At 53.1% G+C, this 19,799-nt stretch overlaps 2 protein-coding genes and 1 long non-coding RNA gene across 14 annotated transcripts; 1 reads left to right on the top strand and 2 right to left on the bottom strand.

The window, feature by feature from the left end:
* Positions 1 to 3: 3 nt before the first annotated feature.
* Positions 4 to 5,204, bottom strand: Hdac10 (histone deacetylase 10). 5 transcript variants are annotated; one of them, XM_050129254.1, is made up of 20 exons: positions 4,897 to 5,204; positions 4,692 to 4,826; positions 4,436 to 4,532; positions 4,119 to 4,216; positions 3,919 to 4,023; positions 3,712 to 3,780; positions 3,461 to 3,587; positions 3,214 to 3,279; positions 2,924 to 2,983; positions 2,755 to 2,844; positions 2,522 to 2,628; positions 2,383 to 2,447; positions 2,053 to 2,305; positions 1,870 to 1,954; positions 1,446 to 1,537; positions 1,270 to 1,326; positions 923 to 1,001; positions 580 to 762; positions 320 to 479; positions 4 to 237 (listed from the first exon to the last, which is right to left on the bottom strand). In XM_050129254.1, exons 1-20 carry the CDS (start codon positions 4,953 to 4,955, stop codon positions 203 to 205), a joined length of 2,022 nt encoding a protein of 673 aa, XP_049985211.1. In that variant the 5' UTR covers positions 4,956 to 5,204; the 3' UTR covers positions 4 to 202. The 5 variants fall into 5 exon arrangements, with proteins under 5 accessions (XP_049985211.1, XP_049985217.1, XP_049985198.1 ...); XM_050129260.1 differs by having other exon boundaries at positions 4,749 to 4,826; XM_050129241.1 differs by having other exon boundaries at positions 4,119 to 4,532.
* LOC126492800 (uncharacterized) lies at positions 1,873 to 12,932 on the top strand. 2 transcript variants are annotated; one of them, XR_007589683.1, is made up of 4 exons: positions 1,873 to 2,113; positions 5,221 to 5,637; positions 6,808 to 6,923; positions 12,813 to 12,932. It is a non-coding gene; the product is annotated as an uncharacterized lncRNA (long non-coding RNA). The 2 variants fall into 2 exon arrangements; XR_007589682.1 differs by lacking the exon at positions 5,221 to 5,637.
* On the bottom strand, positions 8,164 to 18,662 carry Mapk12 (mitogen-activated protein kinase 12). 7 transcript variants are annotated; one of them, XM_050129281.1, is made up of 12 exons: positions 18,350 to 18,657; positions 17,440 to 17,569; positions 14,832 to 14,890; positions 13,001 to 13,112; positions 12,859 to 12,888; positions 12,535 to 12,582; positions 11,995 to 12,109; positions 11,139 to 11,210; positions 10,961 to 11,040; positions 10,807 to 10,885; positions 10,554 to 10,727; positions 8,164 to 8,783 (listed from the first exon to the last, which is right to left on the bottom strand). In XM_050129281.1, exons 1-12 carry the CDS (start codon positions 18,499 to 18,501, stop codon positions 8,704 to 8,706), a joined length of 1,131 nt encoding a protein of 376 aa, XP_049985238.1. In that variant the 5' UTR covers positions 18,502 to 18,657; the 3' UTR covers positions 8,164 to 8,703. The 7 variants fall into 7 exon arrangements, with proteins under 7 accessions (XP_049985238.1, XP_049985270.1, XP_049985278.1 ...); XM_050129313.1 differs by lacking the exon at positions 18,350 to 18,657 and adding an exon at positions 18,157 to 18,320; XM_050129321.1 differs by lacking the exon at positions 18,350 to 18,657 and adding an exon at positions 17,719 to 18,065.
* Positions 18,663 to 19,799: the final 1,137 nt, after the last annotated feature.

Below are 19,799 nucleotides of genomic sequence, written 5' to 3'. Positions count from 1 at the left end.
CTTTCGATACTAGAAGCTAACGTCAGATACTTGGTGAAACAGACTCAGTAAGGGAAGCAGTGTTGTGCACTCTTTAGAAACGATATTTATTATAATAGAGGTAGGATGCCCGGGCCGCTGATGGGACGTAGGTCTCCGGCCAGGGTTCGCTAGGACCTGAATGTGCTCTTCTCCGGATAGGAATCGTCCGCCTTGACCGATTTCAAGCGATTGGAGAGCACGGACCTGGTGGAGGAGCTGAAAAAGCATAATCGGCTCGCGCGGTGAGGCTGGCTCCATGTAGCTCTAAAATAGGGCCGCGCCTCCCCACGTGCCTCACCAGCCACCTGCAGCAACTTCCACCGAGGTTCCAGCTGAACTTTTAGTAACCTAAGGGCCCGGATCTCCTCTGGAGAGGCCATCAAGAAAGGGCCCAGACTGGGAGGTGCTTCTCCATGCAGTACCTGTGCCAGGGTCCTTGCAAGCTGGAGTATGGATTCCTGGCCCAGGGATGGTGGGGAGCGGAGGAGGGGAGCAATGAGACAATGGTTTCTCTTCACCTTCCACCCATACAGCTTTTATCCACCTTGCCCAGTTTACCTCTTCCACTACTGCTAGAATTCGGCTCCCTGCTGGGCCCCGAAGCACTGAAGCCAAGAGAGCAGCTTGGGCGTTCTGCAGGCCATGGGCAGGCCCCAGTGCCATCAACACCACGTCAGGCTGGAAGCCATAAGCCAGGGGCAGAACCAGACCCAAGATGCAGCTCAGAAACCCCCCAGTCGTCTGTAGGAATAAGAGGCAGAGCCTCAGGCTCTGATCTAGACACTGCTACTGGCTCCTGTAACCACCCTCCAAATCTCAGGGACCCTGGATTGTGAGCAGGCACCCCCAGAAAGACCAGGAGACAGTGAGAACCTCTCCAACCCGCAACACGACCCCTCACCTGTGGCAGTGGTGTGGAGATGTGGAACACGGACTCCACGGCTGCCTCCTTGCCCCGGATATTCAGCCATAGAACTCTCCTTTCCAGGAGCGAGCATGAATATGTATACATGTGCATGAGACCCTTTCGTGAACTTAATAACTGGGAGAGATGAGAGCCTGGGGCTCCAGCAGGGAGGAGGACATGCGTGACTGCCAACCTGGTATGGCTCTGCTTTCTGGGCACCCACTCTCAAACTGCACCTATGGAAGCCCCCCCAATTCTGTACTGCAGTGTCCCCAGTTAAATGCCTGCTACCTGTTCACACACATGCACAATCGGGGAGATATGTAAGCTGAGAACCATACCCATCATCTGCAAGGTCCAGGGGTCGATCCAGCTGTCCCAGGGCCACACAGAGCAGCCTAAGAAGTTGACCCAGGATAGGCTGTGCTCACACTGTCCAGTATCCAGCGCCTTTCCCACACCATTAGTGGGGCATTCCCAGGTCCTTAGAGTCCCAAGTCAACCAAGCAAACTTTACCTCTGAGCTCCATGGGACAGGCATCGCTGAACGATCACTTCTACAGTTGCTGCTGTGGCAAGGGCGGCTGTGGCAGCTATGCCATTTCTTACCTATGGGATAAATAACAGGGAATCTAGAGGCTGAGCTGACACACGCACTCGCTAAGGAGCACTTTCAGGAGGCAAGGTCAACTCCCAAACCCGGTTAGACAAACCCTTTTGTGCTTTGTTTTGGTCCTGTCCAAATGGCTTCTACTGACTGACTTTCCCTACACTACAATATCAAATCACCCCACTTTCTATACGCAAGATGCTTAAAACTACACTTCAAATTGTCTACTTCCTCTTTGCCAAAGAGCATTGCCTGGGCTCTGCACAAGGTAACATGTCAGCCCACTGTACATGCCACCACGCTATCTCCAGCAGCTCCCCTGGCAACCTACCTGCCCATCCAGGATCCCACCTAAGAGACACAGAATCTTCCCCAGGGCGACAAGACTCTCATCCTGGAACAGAGACTTGTGTAGCCTACGATGGGCAAGCCAGAGGGACACATGGAAACCAAATCTGTATCAGCCGCACCGGTGCAGGCATAGCCATCCCCAGCCTCAGACTGCTCGCCTCACCTGGCCCAGGCTTCGGTTTCCTCCCTCAAGGCTGAGTCTTCCTGAAGGAGCACTCCAGGAGGTAAGGCCAGAGCAGCACCTGGCACAGCCAAGGCGACCTCTGTGCAGATCGGGGGTGTAGGACGGAGACAGAGTTCACCCTGGAGAGGGCTCAGGGCAGCTTCTGCTGCTTCATACGCGGGGCTCTCAGCAAGTAGAGGCAGAGACCTCCCTTCAGGAAAGCAGGTGCTGGGACCCAGAACTGGTGCCACATCTAAACGGTTCAGAGTCACAGTCACTGCCTAAGCCTAAGGCGGAGGAGCTGCCAGCCCAGGTCCAGGTCATACTGACTTTGCTGGAGGCTTGTCCAGTGAGGGGCCTGGGCTGTCTGGACACTCTGGATGGACTCCAGGGCGCTATGCGGGAGAAATAGAATTGTAAATCTGACTCATGCTTCAGCCCCCCCCCCCACCTACTCCAGTCTTCAAACCTCTGACATGGCACCATGAGTCCAAGAAGGGGGGGTGTGGGGTCACCAAGCAGTGTCTGCACCATCATGCACACTGACTGTGCTAGGGATTCCAGGTAGTATCCACCCTAGGGAGAGTGTTGAAACAGGACAGCGCAGGGGTGTCACTAGTGTGAGCGGCTGTACCAGGCAGAGCACCTCACCTTGACTGATCCTCCCCTGGCCTTCGAGCCTCTCCACTGCCCCACACTTACCTCTAGCACAGCACAAATCCGGCCACCAGCCAGCACCTGCAGCAGCTGTGTGAGGTGGGCAAAGCACTCGGGTGTGGCTCGCATCCGCCCCTGCAGCCCAGTGAATCTTGTATGACAGGCGCCTGGACCCAGGACCCTAGCTTACTCCCCAGCCAGGCCGTGCTCTCACCTCAGGGTCCCCGATGGCAGAGTCAAATCCTGCTGAGACCAGCACCAGCTCAGGGTCAAACTACAGGCAGAGTCCAGGGGAAAGGAGCAAAAGAGAGCCACAGCCAGGTGAAGGGGAGGCCCCAGTGCTGCCCATTCACATAACATCCAACTTTCAGAGGCCCCTTCCCCACTCCCCAAGGTTCATTCGCACTCTGGTTGAATGGCTTACAAAGCTCCTCCTGCCTTCATAGTGGAACTTTAGGTTAGCCTAGGGTTTCCTGCCCTGGGGGACACCCATCACCCAATCACCTCAAAGGCCAACGGGAGCAGCACATGCAGGAAGGCAGCCAAATAGTCAGCATTCCCCATCCCAACCTGCAGCAAGATCGAAGTGGACATCAGAAGACCAGCCCTATGAACGAGGGCTCCAGGGTCTTCACCCCTGGCAACAGAACTCTGGGGAGAATGTTGCAGGATGCCCTGGATGACATTTGCAAACCCAGAGCTGGGGAGCAGGAGAGGTAGGAGAGATGGAGTGGGGAGGGGAACTTGGTACCTGATTCCAGGGCAAATTGACGGTGAAGCCTTGGCCCTGCCCTTGCCCGACCACATGTGCATCGGACTCTTGAAGGAATGGCCAGAAGCGCCCATGCTCATAGCGGTGCCAGGAGAAGTAAAGGACACTATAGACAATTGGCCAGGTCAGAAGTGGGGTCCTTCAGGAGCTCCACAGCTTCCCAAATAAACCTGAATTTTATCCCCAAGTGGTGCACTGTAGAGAAGGTCCGTGTTCACACCCCAGCTTACCTGGGGTCATCATCAAAGATGTACTGGATGCCTTGGCCATGGTGGATATCCCAGTCGACAATAAGAATCCTAAATTCAGACCATACTGGAGATCACCTTGCCACCGTCACTCCAGAAGCCCATCCAGGTGTGGAGGGAGCAAGGTAGGAATCTTGGCCACCAGCTCCACCTCTGCCAGTTTAGCTTGTGTCCCCAACACGTACATACCTCTGCAGCCCATATTTCTGCTTGGCATGTTTGGCTGCTATAGCCACATTGTTGAACACACAGAATCCATTGGCAGCCTCCTTCTGACTGTGGTGCCCTGGAGGCCTGAGGTGTAAAATTGGGGTACAGGGCATGTCGGGGTCCTTCTGTCCCCTCACAGGGTCACACACAGTCAATTTGAGGAGGAGGGCAGTTCTCACCTCACCAGAGCAAGCCCATTGTGCACAGCTCCTGTTAGCACAGCATCCACCAGCTGCAGTGCAGCCCCCACAGCTAGCCTGGCACAGTGAAAAGTGTTCTGTGGGGCCAGAGTGCAATTTAGCCTGCAGCCTGACCTACTTGTCCCAAATTGCAGGCCTCCCACTACCGAACAAGACAGGGCTAGGACAATGGCAAGCAAAACATGCCAGGGTATGGTCACAAGCATGAACAAGAAGACATGGGCAGATGGGCAAACATGGGTATGGATACACATAGGCATGTGGACATCAATCTGGGTGTGTACGCTGGCTCGCACCGGGTGGAAGTAGACAGCATCAAACTGCTTAGACAGTGCCTGGAGCTCCTCCTTGTCCAGGGTCTGGGTCCTCCGCACCAGGGCTACATATTCTGGGCTTCGGGTCAACAGGCGGGCCAACAGTGGGACACAAAGAAAAAGAAGCTGGGATTCCTGGTGGCAACACCCACCCAGCACTCCCCTTATGCCTCTGAGCCCACACTACGGTGAAACTGAGGGGACACTGATAGGATCCCCAGCCCAGTCATTGTCTGACCTGTGCACCAAGCCCAACTCTTCCTCTGATGCCTCACAAGCTGTCAAACATAGGCACCTTTGTTGCAGGCCACGCTGCCGCAGGCCGTCCAGGGCTGCAGTCAGGCGCTCTGGACACTCAATTTCGCACTCGGGGCTAGAGCAAACAAGGATCTCAGTGTTCAGAGTTTCCTCCCGGCCCCCTACTTCTGTCAAGACACACTTACTCATCCCAGAGCAGCCGGGTGGCTGTCATATCCTCGTGGTACACAAGTGCTGTACCCATGGCCACACCGTGGTCACTTTGATCCACTCTAGCGTATAAACGCCCTCTGCTGGCAGGTGACTGCACTGTCTGGTCCCACCTAACGGCGCGCACGTAAACAGCCCCTCACTTGGGAGAGAGCCGGGTAGCAGACCTGGACCTGAGTAAGAACGCACCACCCAAGGGTCAGACCCGGTTGGTAGTCAGAAGCAAACCGCTGGAAACTCAGATAAGCCGGTCCACAGCGTGGCTCCCGACATCTAACTTCCGGCTTCCTCCTTCGCAGACTTGGTCCCGCCCTCAGGCGCGATTAGGGTGGAGTAGACCAACTGAACTCCCGTCGGATTCCGCCAGCATCTCTGGATGTGATCGCAGCCTAGTGCTTCAGCTGCGGTACCACCGCCAAAAACGTGTGGCACAGAGCCTGCGCTCAGTGTCCCTCTTGAATGGTTGGGAAGACGGGCTGCTTGTCCTCAGGCAATCAGTGCTACCGCTGCTGTTTCCTTCTTTCTCCAACATTCTCGAGCCTAAATTCTCCCTGCTTAGGCCACAGGGTCAGACATGCCAACTGTCCGTCACATCCTCGAGGTGAAAGGGTGGAAGAAAGGGAGGTGAGCAAGGTGTGTACGCATGCCCGTACAGGAGCTGGCCTGAGCTGTGTCATGGCACAGAGTTTCAAAATGGGACTGACAAAAGACCACAGGTGAGAAAGACGCCACCAGAATGGAAGGATTGTGTCGGAGGCCAGGTCGGGAAGGAACGCTGCAGCACAGTGTAGGGCCAGGAAGGGCAGAGGGTTCTGAGCAAGGAAGGGGATGAAGGGAGGGGACCTTGGACCTTGTAATGAAGGTAAAAGGGCCAGCCAAAGGAACCTGGAATCAGAACCAATGAAAGAAACCCACCCTGGCCAAGAAATCATAGCCAGTGAAAGAAATACTTTAGCCTCGAACCCAGAACTAAAGAAATACACCCTGACTCTGAAACCAGTGCCAAAGAAACAAACTTTGGCCCTAGAATCAGTCAGTGAAAGAAATAAGCGTTCATCCTGAAAATAGTACAAAGCCACAGAGAAACCCTGTCTGGGGGGGGAGGAGCAGCGAAAGAAACACAGTTTGGCCTTGAAATTAGCCATCTACCTCTGCGCCAGACCAACTAAACTAACCAATCCCTGAGCAGGGAAAACTAATCAGTCCCTCTTCTCCCCAGGAAAACTCCCCACCTAAGAAGCCCTACATAACCTGTGCACCTGTTCAGTTTGCTGCTGCCCTTTTCTACCCTGGCAGAGGCAGCCACTCTCCTGAATTCTTCCCTCATGATAAATCTCACTGAGTGAGCTTTGGCTGAGACCTTCTTTTGCTGGAGTTGTAACACTTTCACTAGGGAAACCTTCCCCTAGCAGTGCCAAGTTGTTACACCTTCACTGGAGAAGTGGAGCAAAGCTGTAACACTTTTGTTGGGAAACCTTCCCCTAGAGTTGTTACATTCTGGGGCACCAGAACCAAACTGTAACAACTTGGCTGAGGAAGTCCTCTCCTGCAGGGGCAGCAATGTTATATTGGGTAAACCTTTCCCTAGAGCTGGGCTGTAAACTACTACACTTAACTGTGACCTTCGTTATTCCCTGGCTCCTGACTACTAGAATGATCTTCCACCTGAACTGTAATACCCAGTATTCCCTGGCCTCCGACTGCCAGAATACTTTTCCATCTGAGCTGTAACACTCAGTATTCCCTGGTTCCCAAGTGCTAGGATCCCTTTCAAGTCCCAGTGCTTACAGAAGCATTGCAGATCAAAGGAGACATGAGTTCAAGTCTGAACTAATGCTGTCCATGTATGTTTTTTGTTTGTTTGGTTTGGTTTTTTTGTAACCCAGGCCTGTGACCAGTTCTGAAATCCTTACCTCAGCCTCTTGAGTGCTGGGATTACAAATGTATCCCATTGTGCTTCCCGAAGCAAGATGTCCCACGATGGAGAGAGGTGTCAGTAGAGGTAAGTTGTGGGTCAGAGAGTAGAAGCCACCTCTCTGGATCTCGGAGAGCCTCTAAGACACCCCCACCCTCAGGACAATGAAGGGGAAGAGGGACAAAGCTGCCACTGATATCTATGATAGGGATGCACACAACTGTCATGTGCAGGGGGAACCAAGGAGCCCGGAGAGCTAGGAGGTGCCCATTGCACACTTGGGTGTTGGAGTGCAGGCCCAGGTTCTGGTTAGTCCCAAGGCCTCTCCAGCTTCTAGAGACCAAAGGCATCAGGCAGAGCCACTCCTCGTTGACTCGCCCTAGATTATGTGCCTGGTGGGGCTGAGAGGTGTGAGCCACACCTCCATAATAGAGTAAAATATTCAAAGTCCTGGTCCATGGTTATCTCAAGGGGTTCGGGCAGAGGAAGGCATGGTCATGGCATCTCCTCTGACCAGATTAGCCTGGGCAAAGTGTATTGCCCAGAACTCCTTTGCAGATGAGGGGAATGCAAGGCTCCACCCTTACGCCTTGCTCTAATGTGCCTGTCCTTGGGACATGCGGAAGAACATGGACCATCTAACTAGGCAGCAAGGATCTAATGGCCTGCAGATGACAGACACTGCAGATTCATGGAAGCTGACAGGGCGATGCCAGTAGAGGTAAGTTGTGGGTCAGAGAGTAGAAGCCACCTCTCTGGATCTCAGAGAGCCGCTAAGACCAGAGATAACATTCCTCTCTAGAAGCTTTGACCATAAGAAGACAAATGCAGCTGGGTGGTGGTGGCACAGGCCTATAATCCCAGCACTTGCAGTTGGGAGGCAGAGATGAGAGATCTCTGTGAGTTCAAGGCCAGCCTGCTCTATAGAGCTAGGACTATTACACAGAGAAACTCTGTCTTGAAAAAAAAAAAGTTGCACTCTCAGAAAGTCAGAAAGAAAGGACCATCTGTCTTGGTTCTAGCATCATCGTCCCCATTATCTGCCCTTACACCTTGCATCAGGCTCCATAGAACCCTGCTCAGACTCTAAGCCTTAATTAGAGTATAGTTACTGACGAAGGGAGGGGACCAATCCCTGATGTGATGGCTTGAGGACCACTGGCAAGGACTAGGTGGCACCGGCGCGGCACTTTGACCTGGGAAGAGTCAGGGGCATGGCACCTCTACTAGGTGGACTGCAGGGAGCTCAGGCTGCCTCTTTTTGTGCACAGACTAGCAGCTCAGAGAAATGGTCGGAGCTCAGACATTGGGCCACACAGTCAGAATGGGGGATCTACAAAACGGTTTATTTGCATCCAGCCACTTAAGCACACAAAATGACTGGTTTACATTCCAGGCTAAGGGCGTAAGAGAATCCACCCCCATCACAGGAGAGATGATATCCCTGAGTCAGTGTCCCCAAAACCTCTATCTCCTTCCTTCTCGGGAGTTGGCCTAAACACTGTCCAGAGCAAGCAGAGCTCAGGGAATAGCACTACACTCTGCCCGACCTGAGACCTTGTCACTGGTGAAGGGAGCACAACTCCAGAATTCAAAGGCTAGTTCGTGTTGGGCGGGTGTCTTGGACAAAAAGCTTAGATGTTCTTCCAGGGTCATCCGGGACACCCAGAAGCAGAGGAGCAGGTTTGGAGATGGAGGGTCCAGGATTCGAGGGTCTACTCAGTCTCTCCAAGTGGATGACTTGGGATACAAGCCCCAGGAACTGTCAGAGTGCTAACCAGGATTCCTCTTCCAGGGAAGGGGAGCCAAGGTGCCTGTGAGGCTCCCAGCTGGGCTCCTCAGGATACCCCAAACTATCCAAAGGTCTTCATAGAGCTGTCTCCTTTGGGACTCTGGCTCCTAGCTGCCTGGGAGGCTTGAAGCTGAGCACTTCCTTGTAAGTAACACCTGTAGAAAGTGAGGAGAAGCAGATGATAAAGAAGTTAGTCCAAGCCGGGCGATGGTGGCGCACGCCTTTAATCCTAGCACTCGGGAAGCAGACGCAGGCAGATCTCTGTGAGTTTGAAGCCAGCCTGGTCTACAAGAACTAGCTCCAGGACAAGCTCCAAAGCTCCAGAGAAACCCTGTCTCAAAAAAAAAAAAAAAAAAAAAGCCAAGAAGTTAGTCCAATGTTCACCTAAGGGGAGAAGCTAGCACCCCATGAGCTTTTAATCCTAGATGGACCAATCCCCTTAAAAACATTTAGTGTGAGTTGGGCAGGGGTGGCAGCGCATGCCTTTAATCCCAGAATTCAGGAGGCAGAAGCAGGTGGATCTCTGTGAGGTTAGCCTGGTTTGCAGAGAGAGATCCAGAACAATCTGGGGCTGTTACAGAGAAACTCTGGGGGCTGGGAAAGGGGTAAGGTGCAGAGGGAAGGGACAGGGAGGGGAGGGGTAGGGCGGGGCATCACTTTGTGTGAAAACTTCTATAAAGATACATTTCCAGGAAAACAGGTGATGAGAGCTATGTTCAGAAAAAAAAAAAAAGGAAGCTTGTGTTCCTGTCCACAGACTTAGTTGTATGTCCTCTGTGGTCTATGGTAAAAGCAAAAGCGCCCAGGCACAGTGTGTAGGTGGAGACCACAGATCAGATCTGTGGCCTGTGGTTAAGGGAGTTGTTTTGATTAGCAGCAGAAGGGTTTCATCACAAAGAACCAAATTCACAAACACATGACAACACAGAAGGGAAGAATGCCTGTTAGGATTGCAGAAGAACCTTGCAGGGCATGATTTGAGAACCTTAACCCATCCAGTCTTTCCCACACCAAGGTGCAAGAACTTGGCCTGAAGCCAGGTGATGGTGGCACACACCTTTAATCCCAGCACTTGGGAGGCAGAGGCAGGTGGATCTCTGTGAGTTTGAGGCTAGCCTGGAGGTCTATGGAGTGAGTTTCAGGACAGCCACAGCCACGGCTGTTATAAAAAGAAACCCTGTCTCAAAAAAAAAAAAAAAAAAAAAAAAAAGAACATGGCTGGGAACTAAAGCAGGCAGGACAAGGGCTAGCATGTCCCGGTAGACGTGTCTTCAGACTGCCAATTTGGAGCAGACATCAGAGGCTAGTTCCAGCTCATGGACCAGTGGGCAGCCTGAGGCCAGTTCTCAAAGATATAGTAAGGGTCCTCAATGTAAAAGGACAGCCTGTTCAGAACCTGCAGTTTCAACACACGGCCATGGATGGATCTGGGGCTGAAGATGTGAGGAAAAGCCTAGGCCCTGGGACTGCATGGGAATAGACTGTCCCCCATGGCCAGAATATAAGAAAGATGTAGTTGTTTCAGGAGGGGTCCTGACAAGGGGTAAGGATAAATTCATAAGGGGTAAGAAGGAAGTCATAAGGATAAGTGGTTGGTGGAGAGGACTCCAGTGTGGTCTAGACATGAGGATGCTGGGCAACACGGGCAGGGGAGAGGACAGGGAATCAGTAGAGGCCAAGGGTATTGCTGTCCTGAGCACACAGATGCTCCACCGTTCTCGGGACCCGTCATGTGCCAGCCTTTGAAGGCGCTGCCATAGGGACACTCTTTCCCACTGCCTTCTGCTCTAGCCAGAAGTTGTACTGTCCCACAATGCCCTTTGACCTCCCAACCTTTTATCTCATCTGCAATCCAGGGGACAGAGGCTCATCCACACAGGGCACACAGGGTCCAAAGCCAGACACTGTGTAGAGCCCACACTCACGCTTCCACTCCTCAAGGGTGCGGTCTACGTCATCAAAGGAGTCATCATATTTCTGGGCCTTGGACTCATCCTCGGTATCCTGCAGGGACTCAAAGTACGGATGGGCCAGTGCCTCAGCTGCCGTCACCCGCTGTTCTGAGTCCAGCACCAGCATCTTTTCTAGAAGGTTCACAGCTGTGGGGAGAGCAAATGAGGCCAAGCCACGGAATAGGACGCACCTAAAAGCCTAAGATCTTCACCCACCCAGCCCTACCCTGAGGGCTTGCGTTGGTCAGGACAGAGGCAAAATCCTTTTTTTCCAGCTCAGGAAGGCCTTCCATGTAGTTCTTGGCCTATGGGGGTCAGGGGAAGAGTGATAGGCCAGCTCCCAAACCCAAGTCCAGCTCACCACCCAGCTTCCCACTGACCTCAGCACTCTGTAACTTCTGTACAAACTCAGGAGGGGGTGTCCCTGTGACCTTCATGATCTCCTTCAGCTGGTCCAGGTCTGTACCAAGGTCAGGAACACAGTGCAAGGGCAGAAGGTGGCCCACCCAGCACCCACACCTGGGCTGAAGTCCCATGGTGCTCTGCATAGAAGGATACGGTCACTGCCTTTGAACAGAATCTTCCCTGTAATCATCTCCGCCATGATGCAGCCGACAGACCAAATGTCCACTGAGATACACATCAGTGCCCCACAGACAAGCATAGCATTCATATTCACGAGAGTCAAGAGAAGAGGACATGCAAGAGACCATATATGGAAGACAAATATACATGACCAGGAGGGGTGTACACAGGGAGGAGAGTAGCAGAGCTCCACCCCAGCTCAGGAGCCTCCTGGAGGTAGTGCCTACAAAAAGCTCCCTATCAAGAAATGAGGAAGGGGGCTGGAGAGAGGCTAATCAGTTAAGAGCACTGGCTGCTCTTCCAGAAATCCTTGGTTTGGTTCCAGTAACCCCATGGCAGCTCACAACTGTCTGTGACTCCAGTTCTAGAGGATCCAATTCCATCTTTCCGGCCTCTGCACTCACCAAGTACACACGTAGATAAGCACTTATACACATAAAATTTTTAAAAATGGAAAAGGTGAAACATGTCTTTAATTCCAGCACTTGAGGGGCAGAAACAGGTGGATCTCTGTGGATTCAAGGCCAACCTGGTCTACATTGGGAGCTCCAGGAATAGCCAGAGCTATACAGTGAGACTATATCTCAAAGTCAAAAAAAAAAAAAAAACAAAACAAAACAAAAACAACCAAAAAGTATAAAATGATGATGATGATGATGGTGATGATGATGATGAAGGAAGGGCTGAACTGAGGTGTATCGCAATGATAGAGCACTTGCCTAGCATGAATAAGACTCTCTGTTCCATCCCACACAGAAACAAATAAAAGTGAATGGGTAAATGGAGGTGGTGAGTGTGTGCTGGGATCTTCAGATAGCCTCTTTCTTACCTGTCTGAGTGTAGCGCATCCAATTCAAGATGACCTCTGGTGCCCGGTACCACCGGGTCACCACATATCCCGTCATCTCACTGTCTGCCTGTCTGGCTAGGCCAAAGTCTAGGATCTAAAGAAGTATCGGAGGTGGAACTAAGACACTGAGGACAGGCCAAATGTGGTCCAGAAGACTCTAAGAAGCTGGGCTTGAAGTCTCCACACTGGAGCTTTTGCCCACTTTGGTCTTGGTTCTCCCAGGCTTCTCCCTGAGGTCAGTTCACCTGGCCCTACCCACTTCAGGAGCAAGTGCTAAGGATTTTTCTCTACTTTGCCATCCCCTGATCACTTTTAGGAGCCTCCAAACTCCTGCCCTTGGTGACTAGGGACGTTAGCCACTCTTTACCTAAAGCAGGTACCTGGCCCCAGGACCCATTAGCTGCTCAGCCTCAGATGCCTGAGGTCTGTTCCTTTTCCTGGGATAAAGGTCAAGAAGGCCAGTAGGGTGACAGAAGGGGCCCCACCCCCATCTTGGTCACTTTCCCCACCCAGTGACACCTTCAGCTCACAGTCTTCATTCACAGCCAGGTTGCCAGGCTTCAAATCCTGAGGGAAGAAAGACGGCCACTGTGACTCCCCTGCCAGAGCAAGACCCAGGCAGCACTTTCCTAAGGCCACCAAAACAGGCCTGGCCCTTTTAAGGGAGGGCAGAGGGCTGGGGTCCCCAGAGCAGGCTTTCAACTGGAGACGGATTATATGCATTCCCACTATACTTCTGTTTTGCCTTTTTATGGGTTAGCAATGGAAGCTGAGTTTGAGCACCTCTGTTTACATAGGTGGGGAAGAGCAGACTGGTAATCTGCCAGCTCCACCAAGACTCACCCTGTGGATGACACCAGCAGCGTGGATATACTGTGAGAGAGAGGGAGTTCGGCCGTCAGCTCAGCGGGCGCCCCAAGCCTCACAGCTCTACCCTGCCCAGCCAGGAAGCTCTGTCCGCCTCCCTACGGCCACCTCAACTTACCTTCAGCCCCTTCAGCATCTGATACACAAGAAACTGGATTCTGTCTTCACTCAGAGTCTCATGCTTCATCAGCTTGCCCAGATCAGTGCCCATGAACGGCATCACCAGGTAGCTGTGGAAACAAGGGATGCAGCCAATGCAGGGCTAGTCCCTAGACCTAAGCTAACACCCACTGGGCCCAGTTCACACCTTGCCACACCCCATCCCAGCAGGAGCCACTACAGTATTACTCTGTGGCACCCATTCCTTACTATCTTTGGGGTCCTGCCATACTGTGATGCTTCAATCCCACTATGCCCTGCTAGGCTCCTACTTTCTGTCCACACCTATCTTGGGCAGTTACACCATCTCGATGCATGCTCATATCCCTACTTTCCAAAATGGCAGGCAGGGTTTAGGGGGACTTTGTTTTTGAGGAAAGGTCTCACTTTGCAGTCCTTTCTGGCCCGGAACTCACTGTGCAGACCAGGATGACCTCAGACACACAGAGAGCTCTGCCCCTGCCCCTGCCTCTGCCTCCTAAGAGCTGGAATTAAAGACCTTCATCCCCACATTTGGTCTTGTTTTGTTTTCAGTTTATTTTTTACATGTCTAGATGTTTTGTCTCCATGTATATTTGTGCACCACGTGTGTGCAGTGCTCGTGGAAGCCAAAAGACGGTATCAACTCTCCTGGGACTTGAACTATAGACAGTTGTGAGCTACCTTGTAGGTGCTGGGAATCAAATGCCGGTCCTCTGGAAGAACAGCCAATGCTTTTAACCACTGAGCCATCTCTCCAGCCCTTAGCTCTTGGTTTTATGTTTTTGTTTGTTTGTTTGTGTGTTCTGTTTGAGGCAGGGCCTCATGCAGCCTAAAATGGCCTCAAACGTCTGGTCCTCCTACCTCCATCTCCCTGGGATTACAAGTGTGTGTTATCACACTCTGCCTCAGGGTTTTAAAATTCCTGACTGAATAGCATCATATGCCAGGTGAGCAGCTAGGGCTGCACCTGGAGCTGGCACTTCAGATCATTTAGTTGTATTGATACTTCAGGCACTGTGAGGGCCCAAATGCCAGGCATAAAAGGAAGAAAAGGTTTGGTTCTAGTAGGGCAGTATCCAGGAGAACCTATAGTATATGGGAGTGTGGTGAGGAGCTAGTGGGCAGTAGGCATCTCAGCCTTCACTTGGGCCATGGAAAGAAGGCCTCCAGCCTGCTTAGAACCTGAAGCCAGTACCCAGAAGCTGTTCAGGTCCCTCCTTCCACACACAGGGTAACCAGGAATCTGGGGCAGGAGTTGGGGCTGCAAGGTTAGATGTTCAGGTGGTTGGAGGGATAGACAAAGGAGAAAGACATCATCCACCCCAGGGGACAATGATGCCATAGTATATCTCGACCTTTGCCAGTCAGCAGTGAAGAGCTTGTCACCCACTCCAGCCCTCTGGTTGATTACAGTATGAGTCCAGGGATGACCAACCATAGGATAGGACAGGCCCTATCTGCCAGTAAAAAGCAGCAATAGTTCAGATTTGGGGCCACATACTGGGTGCCAGGATCTTGAACACAAACATCCTATCCAAGGTTCAAACTTGAGGCAATGTGAGGGTCTAAGTACCAAGCTTGGAAGAAGAAAGAGCCATGGCGCTACCAGGGCATGGCAGGGTTCATAGCTCCCAGGAGCATGCAGGAGTGTGAAGTGGACTCTGGTAAGAGGAGTGGGTGGCCAGTGTGTACCCTATCCCTCACTTGGGCTATGTGAGAAGGCCCCCGATCTGACCCAGAACCTTAAGCTGACACCTAGGAGCCACCTAGGTTCCTCCCACTCTGAGCCAGTCCAGGCCAGCACTCACAAGTCTGTGAAGTCATCCAGAGTCTCATCAGGAGTGAACACATCCAGTAGGCCAATCACCTGGGGAACAAGGGTCAGACAGGATGGAGAGCACATAGCAGACGCAAGGACTCAGTGCGCACCAGGGTGGCACTGTACTCCTGGTAGAAAGCCCTCCTATAACTACCCTCGTCTCTTCCACTGTGCCCACTGTCAGCTCAGCCCCCACCCTGGTACATTTGCCCACAGACACAGGCTATTTTTGGATGCTGACAGCCGGGATACTTTGGGGGGAGGGGCAGTCTCAAGTCTGGGTTGACTCCAGGCTTCTGAGCAATCCAACCCCTTAGTCTTCCCTCCCCGCTTCTTTTCTCCCCCAATGAAGCAGACCCAAGACCAAAGTGGGGAAAGTCCCTTGAGAGGCACGAACACCTGATAAGTCCTTCCTGGGGCCATCCCCTGGCTGTCTAGGCCAAGGGGAAGCACCAGTTTAAACACAGCTTCTGGTTGAGGGAGTTGGACAACAGATGGACAGTGTGACATTGGTTTTCTAGGACTTGGTTGGGGGACAGGAGTTTTAGGGTCAAGGGAGGCTTCCCTGAGGAGGGCTGCATATCCATGTATCAGGAGGGATGCGTAAAAGAGCAAAGAGAGGCGGGGTGCCTGATGGCCAAAGCAGGAGCGAAACACCTCCAGAGTAAGGAACAGAGAGGGAGTCCAAGTGGCTGAAGCCCAGGCCAAAGAGGAACCAAGGAGAGGACAGAGGAAGCCGAAGGAAGGCCTCAAACTCACATCCTAGAGGAAGATTTGGATTTGATCCACAGAGCTGCTGTGGATGAAAGGATTTAAACAAAGATGTAACGCTGAGGGGCCAGGCGGTGGTCGTGCACACCGGGAATCCCAGCACTTGGGAGGCAGAGGCAGAGGCAGGCGGATCTCTGTGGATTTGAGGCCAGTCTAGTCTACAAAGCAAGTTCCAAGACAGCCAGAGCGGATACACGGGAGAAACCCTGTCTCAAAAAGCCAGGTGGAAAAAAATAGATATAATATTGAATATGTCCTCTGAGTTCAATGAAAGGACAGAGAGAATGAGGCAAGAATAGACAGAGAGTAAAGGGCAGATGAGTGAACACTTAGATCATGGCCAAAGTTGGAAGGAAGAGCAAGGATAGGAAAGGCCTGGGGACAAACCACAGATGTGACCTGAGAACTTAGCCCATTCTGCAGAACAGATAGGGAATAGTGTCCTAGAGGTCAAGGGAAGTCCATCAAAGGAATAAAACTTCTTCTGCACTTTAGTGGTGTAGAATGTGACCCACAGCCAAGGACCAGAGCTTGAGAAGGAGGGGGATAGGTTAGGGCTAGATCTATGGCAGCCTCATCTCTGGTGAGTGGGGCATACAGCCTGTCCAAACTTCAGTTTCCATGAGGAGGTAGCTACAACCGCAGCCTCCCAGAAGGTGTTGGGTCATCCTGAAGGCTAGCGCACCCAGGTGAGGGCAGGAGCATAGCTGGGTGGAAGACCCCTGGCAAGGCAGAATGAAGAAGCAAGCCCACAACCCTTGGCTGGAGAAGGGTGAAGGGTAGGTAGGTAGATAGGTAGGTGGGAGTTGGGGGCTCTGAGGACAGGGGGTGGGGGCTGCACCCATGAGAACAAAGCCTTTTACTGTTTTTTGTTTGCTTGTTTTACTGTTTACGGGTTTACAGGGAAGTGGGAAAGCAGACACAGCTGGGCTGGCGTTCAGTGTAAGCAGGCTTCACAAAGAAAAGAAATAAAGACCCACCATGTCAGCCAAGAGTGGTAGTGATGAAGCAGTGGGGGTCAGTTTGCTGTTAGCCACAGGGAGTTCATTGTTCCATGGACTATTGACTGATGACCCAGGAGGTTAAAACAGGGCTAGCACAACAGTCCAGATGGGGAATAGAACTCACAGCCTCAGGAAGATAAGAAGAAAAAGCTCCCTGGCTGAGAGAAGGATTCTGATGGCCAGCAATGCCGATATGAAAGGCACCGGAGCAGCCACCTGCAGTATCCTACCACGGGCAGGTAGGACTGGAATTGAGATGCTTTGCCTGAGGGAAGAAACACACACCCACACTGGTGGCAGTAACGCTGCTCTGCTCCTTTTAAGCCCTGTATCCACAGAGACTGAAGGCTTTCGGATGACAGAGCCAGGGTGAATAGTTCTAGCGACCTGCCCGCCTGGAATAGAAGACTCAGGATGTGGGCAAAAGAAGACCTGGGGTGGGGAAGAGATGCTCTTCCAGGAAAACCCTCTTTCCTACCAGCCTGAGACGAGACAGGGTTTGGAGTGAGCCCTAAGGAGCCCTTAGGCCTAGAAGATACCCTGACCACTGCCTGGGCTGAGAAAGTACATACAGGTGGACCAAAAGTGAAACCAAGTCACTGAAGCAGAGGCTGAAAACTTGTAGTGTCGCCCCGATGGAGGTCTGGGATGCCTCCACTTCCTTCCTGGAAGCTGCCGATAGCTTACTCAAGCAGGAGGCTAAGTAAGAAGGAGGTACCAGGCCCCAGGAAGCTGAGGCAGTGGGCAGGATTTGCAGGGGAGGGCAGGATGAGAGGTGGCCAGTGCACAGTGTCCGCTTCTGGGGCGGGCGTATGGACTCACGTTCTCGTGGCGCATGTGTTTGAGGAGGCGCAGCTCTCTGTAGGCGCGCTTGGCAAACAGCTCCGACTGGAAGGGCCGGTACAACTTCTTGATGGCCACCTTGTTACCAGTGCGGCTGTCTATTGCAGAGCTGCGGGGCGGACAGCTTGGCTAGAGAACCCGCCCCGTAATCGCCAGCAGCCGCCTGCCCTGCTTGCCACCCCGTCCGGCGAACGCTCACCACACTGCACCATAGGCACCAGAGCCCACGGGCTGCAGGTCCTGGTACACGGCGCGCACCTCCCAGGCCGTTTTGGTCACCTCCTGGCGGTAAAAGCCCTTGCGGGCGGGTGGCGGGGAGCTCATCCCCGGCCGGAGCACTGCGCCCCAGGACCGGACCCAGGATCAGGGGCTCCGCCCGCGCGCCCCGGGTCACTGCGTAGCACCGGGAGGACTCCGCGCCGCCGGCCCGCCTGCCTGTGGGACTTTCCCTTACAGACTCTTCTCTTGGGGTCGGCACCCTGAACTCTCTGTAACCGCCAGCTCCCACCCGACCCTTGTCTCTGGCCGGCAAAGTGGTCCCTCCCGGCCCACTGACCAACCGGGCCCTTGAGCCCTGAGCACGTGACACCCCCGTCTGCCCTCCGGCCCCTGCGGAAACCCGAGGAGGCCTCCGGGGTTGGGCGGAAGGCTTGGAAAGGGAGGGGGGGGGGAATTGCCCCATAGCTCACTCCGGACCTGGGGCGGGAGGTGTTGCTGAAACACCCTGGCCAGGCTCTATCCTCAATAGACTTCTCGGCCCTGGGGTCTTAGCAGGTGCTTCTCAGAATTTCAACCTTTCCTGATCTTTCAGAACGTTGGGCCCATTCTAGGCAACTTAAGTTCACCAACTTCTATGCCAGCCCCAGGTCAGGTCCACCTGCCCACTTACCAATCACACCCAACCCAATTGTTTTCCTGTTCCTGGCTTAACTCTTCTTTCCCAAGGATGCCCCGCCCCTGGGGCTGATTCATTCTTCTTCTCTTTGGAGGAGGTATTTGGTTCTGTCTCCCAGACATCTCAGGTTGCATTCCCAACCCCATTGTGAGCACTGGCTCTTCATTTCCTAGTCTAGGAACCAGAGGGATTGATCATATGGACTCTTCTAGGGCCCCTTTGCCTCTCTGTTCCCCGCCTTGGCCCCCACCTGGTATGTGGAGTGCCTGCTTTAAGTACTGAATAGGACTGGCCCCTGTATCTACCTCACCTACTATCCAGTTTGGCCTTCAAATCAGAATAAGCTAAAGTGTGTGCCTGCCCCCAGAAAAAAAAAAAAAAAGCGGATCCTATGTGGACTTTCAGCTTGATGCCTCCATGTGAGCTTCTTCTCTGGGATTTGGCCAAGTCCTGAACTAGATGAACCGGGAAGATAAAGCAACCATCCTTCCCACAGCCTGGTGACCAGAGTCCATTCCAGGATCCCACTGGGTTGATGAGTAGTAACAAGATCCCGCAGAATTCTCTTCCCCTCCCTCCATGCCTGCCTGCCTGCTGCCGTGAATCAGCAGCTCAAGGCCAGCCAGGGCAGCTTTACACCTGGGCAGCAGCTGGTGATGTGGCACATTCGCAAGCAGACAAGAGCGGGCAGGGAAGCTCTGGGCCACTCAGACCACATCTGCCTGTATCTGTACCCGCTGGGAGGCCTCTGACCACCCACCCACATCCTCCAACAAACTCCCCAGTTTCCCTCTTTATTCTGTAGGGGACCAATTCAGACCAGGCTTGGGAACTAGGGCCTTGTGTCTGGTTCCACTCCTACTCCTGATCCCCCAACACCAGCTTGGCTCTGGTCTTCTAGCTTTTCTCCTGGACCAGCTGCCAGGCTAAGGCTTCTGGAGGTCCAAGATTCAGGACACAGGCCTGATACATGTGCTGGCTGTATCCTGGGCTAAAGTAAAGTAACCTTTTTGCCTTAGCCAGGAAGGAAAGGACAGCTATTTCCCATATCCTGTCCAATCCCCGGGGAAGAACTGGCCTTTATTCCAGAGACAATCCCACCCCACCACCCCTTTCCAGAGCCAGCCGCATCACTGAGCAAGAAGGAGTCAAGCCTGTCCACTGAATCCCGACGTACATAAAACAGCAGGTACCAATTGTGATGGCTATCACACCATTTTCCCCTTTTAGCCTGTGGATCTTATCCTGCACGGGTCTCCTGGGTTCTTGACCTCTCTACGGAGCTGTGATGGTACCAGAAATGGCCACTGCTCTCACAGAGTGGTCAAGGGGGTGCAACACGTGCCAAGTCTGTGGGGCTAGCTGCAAGTGGGCCAAGCACAAGACCCAACCACCCCTCCAGGCAACGGGAGTAGTAGAAGCAATGGGGTCTGGAGCCTTCCAC

Source organism: Alexandromys fortis, unplaced genomic scaffold, assembly GCF_014885135.2.
Source record: "Alexandromys fortis isolate MF-2015 unplaced genomic scaffold, M_Fortis_MF-2015_v1.1 scaffold_28, whole genome shotgun sequence".
NCBI classification, from domain to species: domain Eukaryota; kingdom Metazoa; phylum Chordata; class Mammalia; order Rodentia; family Cricetidae; genus Alexandromys; species Alexandromys fortis.
This window is presented reverse-complemented; position numbering and strand designations above follow the sequence as displayed.

Excerpts from the sequence above, each read along its gene's own strand:
- Hdac10 (XM_050129241.1), bottom strand. The coding sequence starts at position 4,955 with ATGGGTACAGCACTTGTGTACCACGAGGATATGACAGCCACCCGGCTG. Across the intron at positions 2,845-2,923 it reads CTGCCATCGGGGACCCTGAG|GGGCGGATGCGAGCCACACC; the intron begins GTGAGAGCACGG and ends ACTGGGCTGCAG. Across the intron at positions 480-579 it reads TTCTAGCAGTAGTGGAAGAG|GAATCCATACTCCAGCTTGC; the intron begins GTAAACTGGGCA and ends TCCCTGGGCCAG.
- Mapk12 (XM_050129281.1), bottom strand. The coding sequence starts at position 18,501 with ATGGGGTTGGGAATGCAACCTGAGATGTCTGGGAGACAGAACCAAATA. Across the intron at positions 12,583-12,858 it reads CTGCTGGTGTCATCCACAGG|GATTTGAAGCCTGGCAACCT; the intron begins GTGAGTCTTGGT and ends TTCTTCCCTCAG. Across the intron at positions 12,110-12,534 it reads ATGAAGACTGTGAGCTGAAG|ATCCTAGACTTTGGCCTAGC; the intron begins GTGTCACTGGGT and ends ATACTTCTTTAG.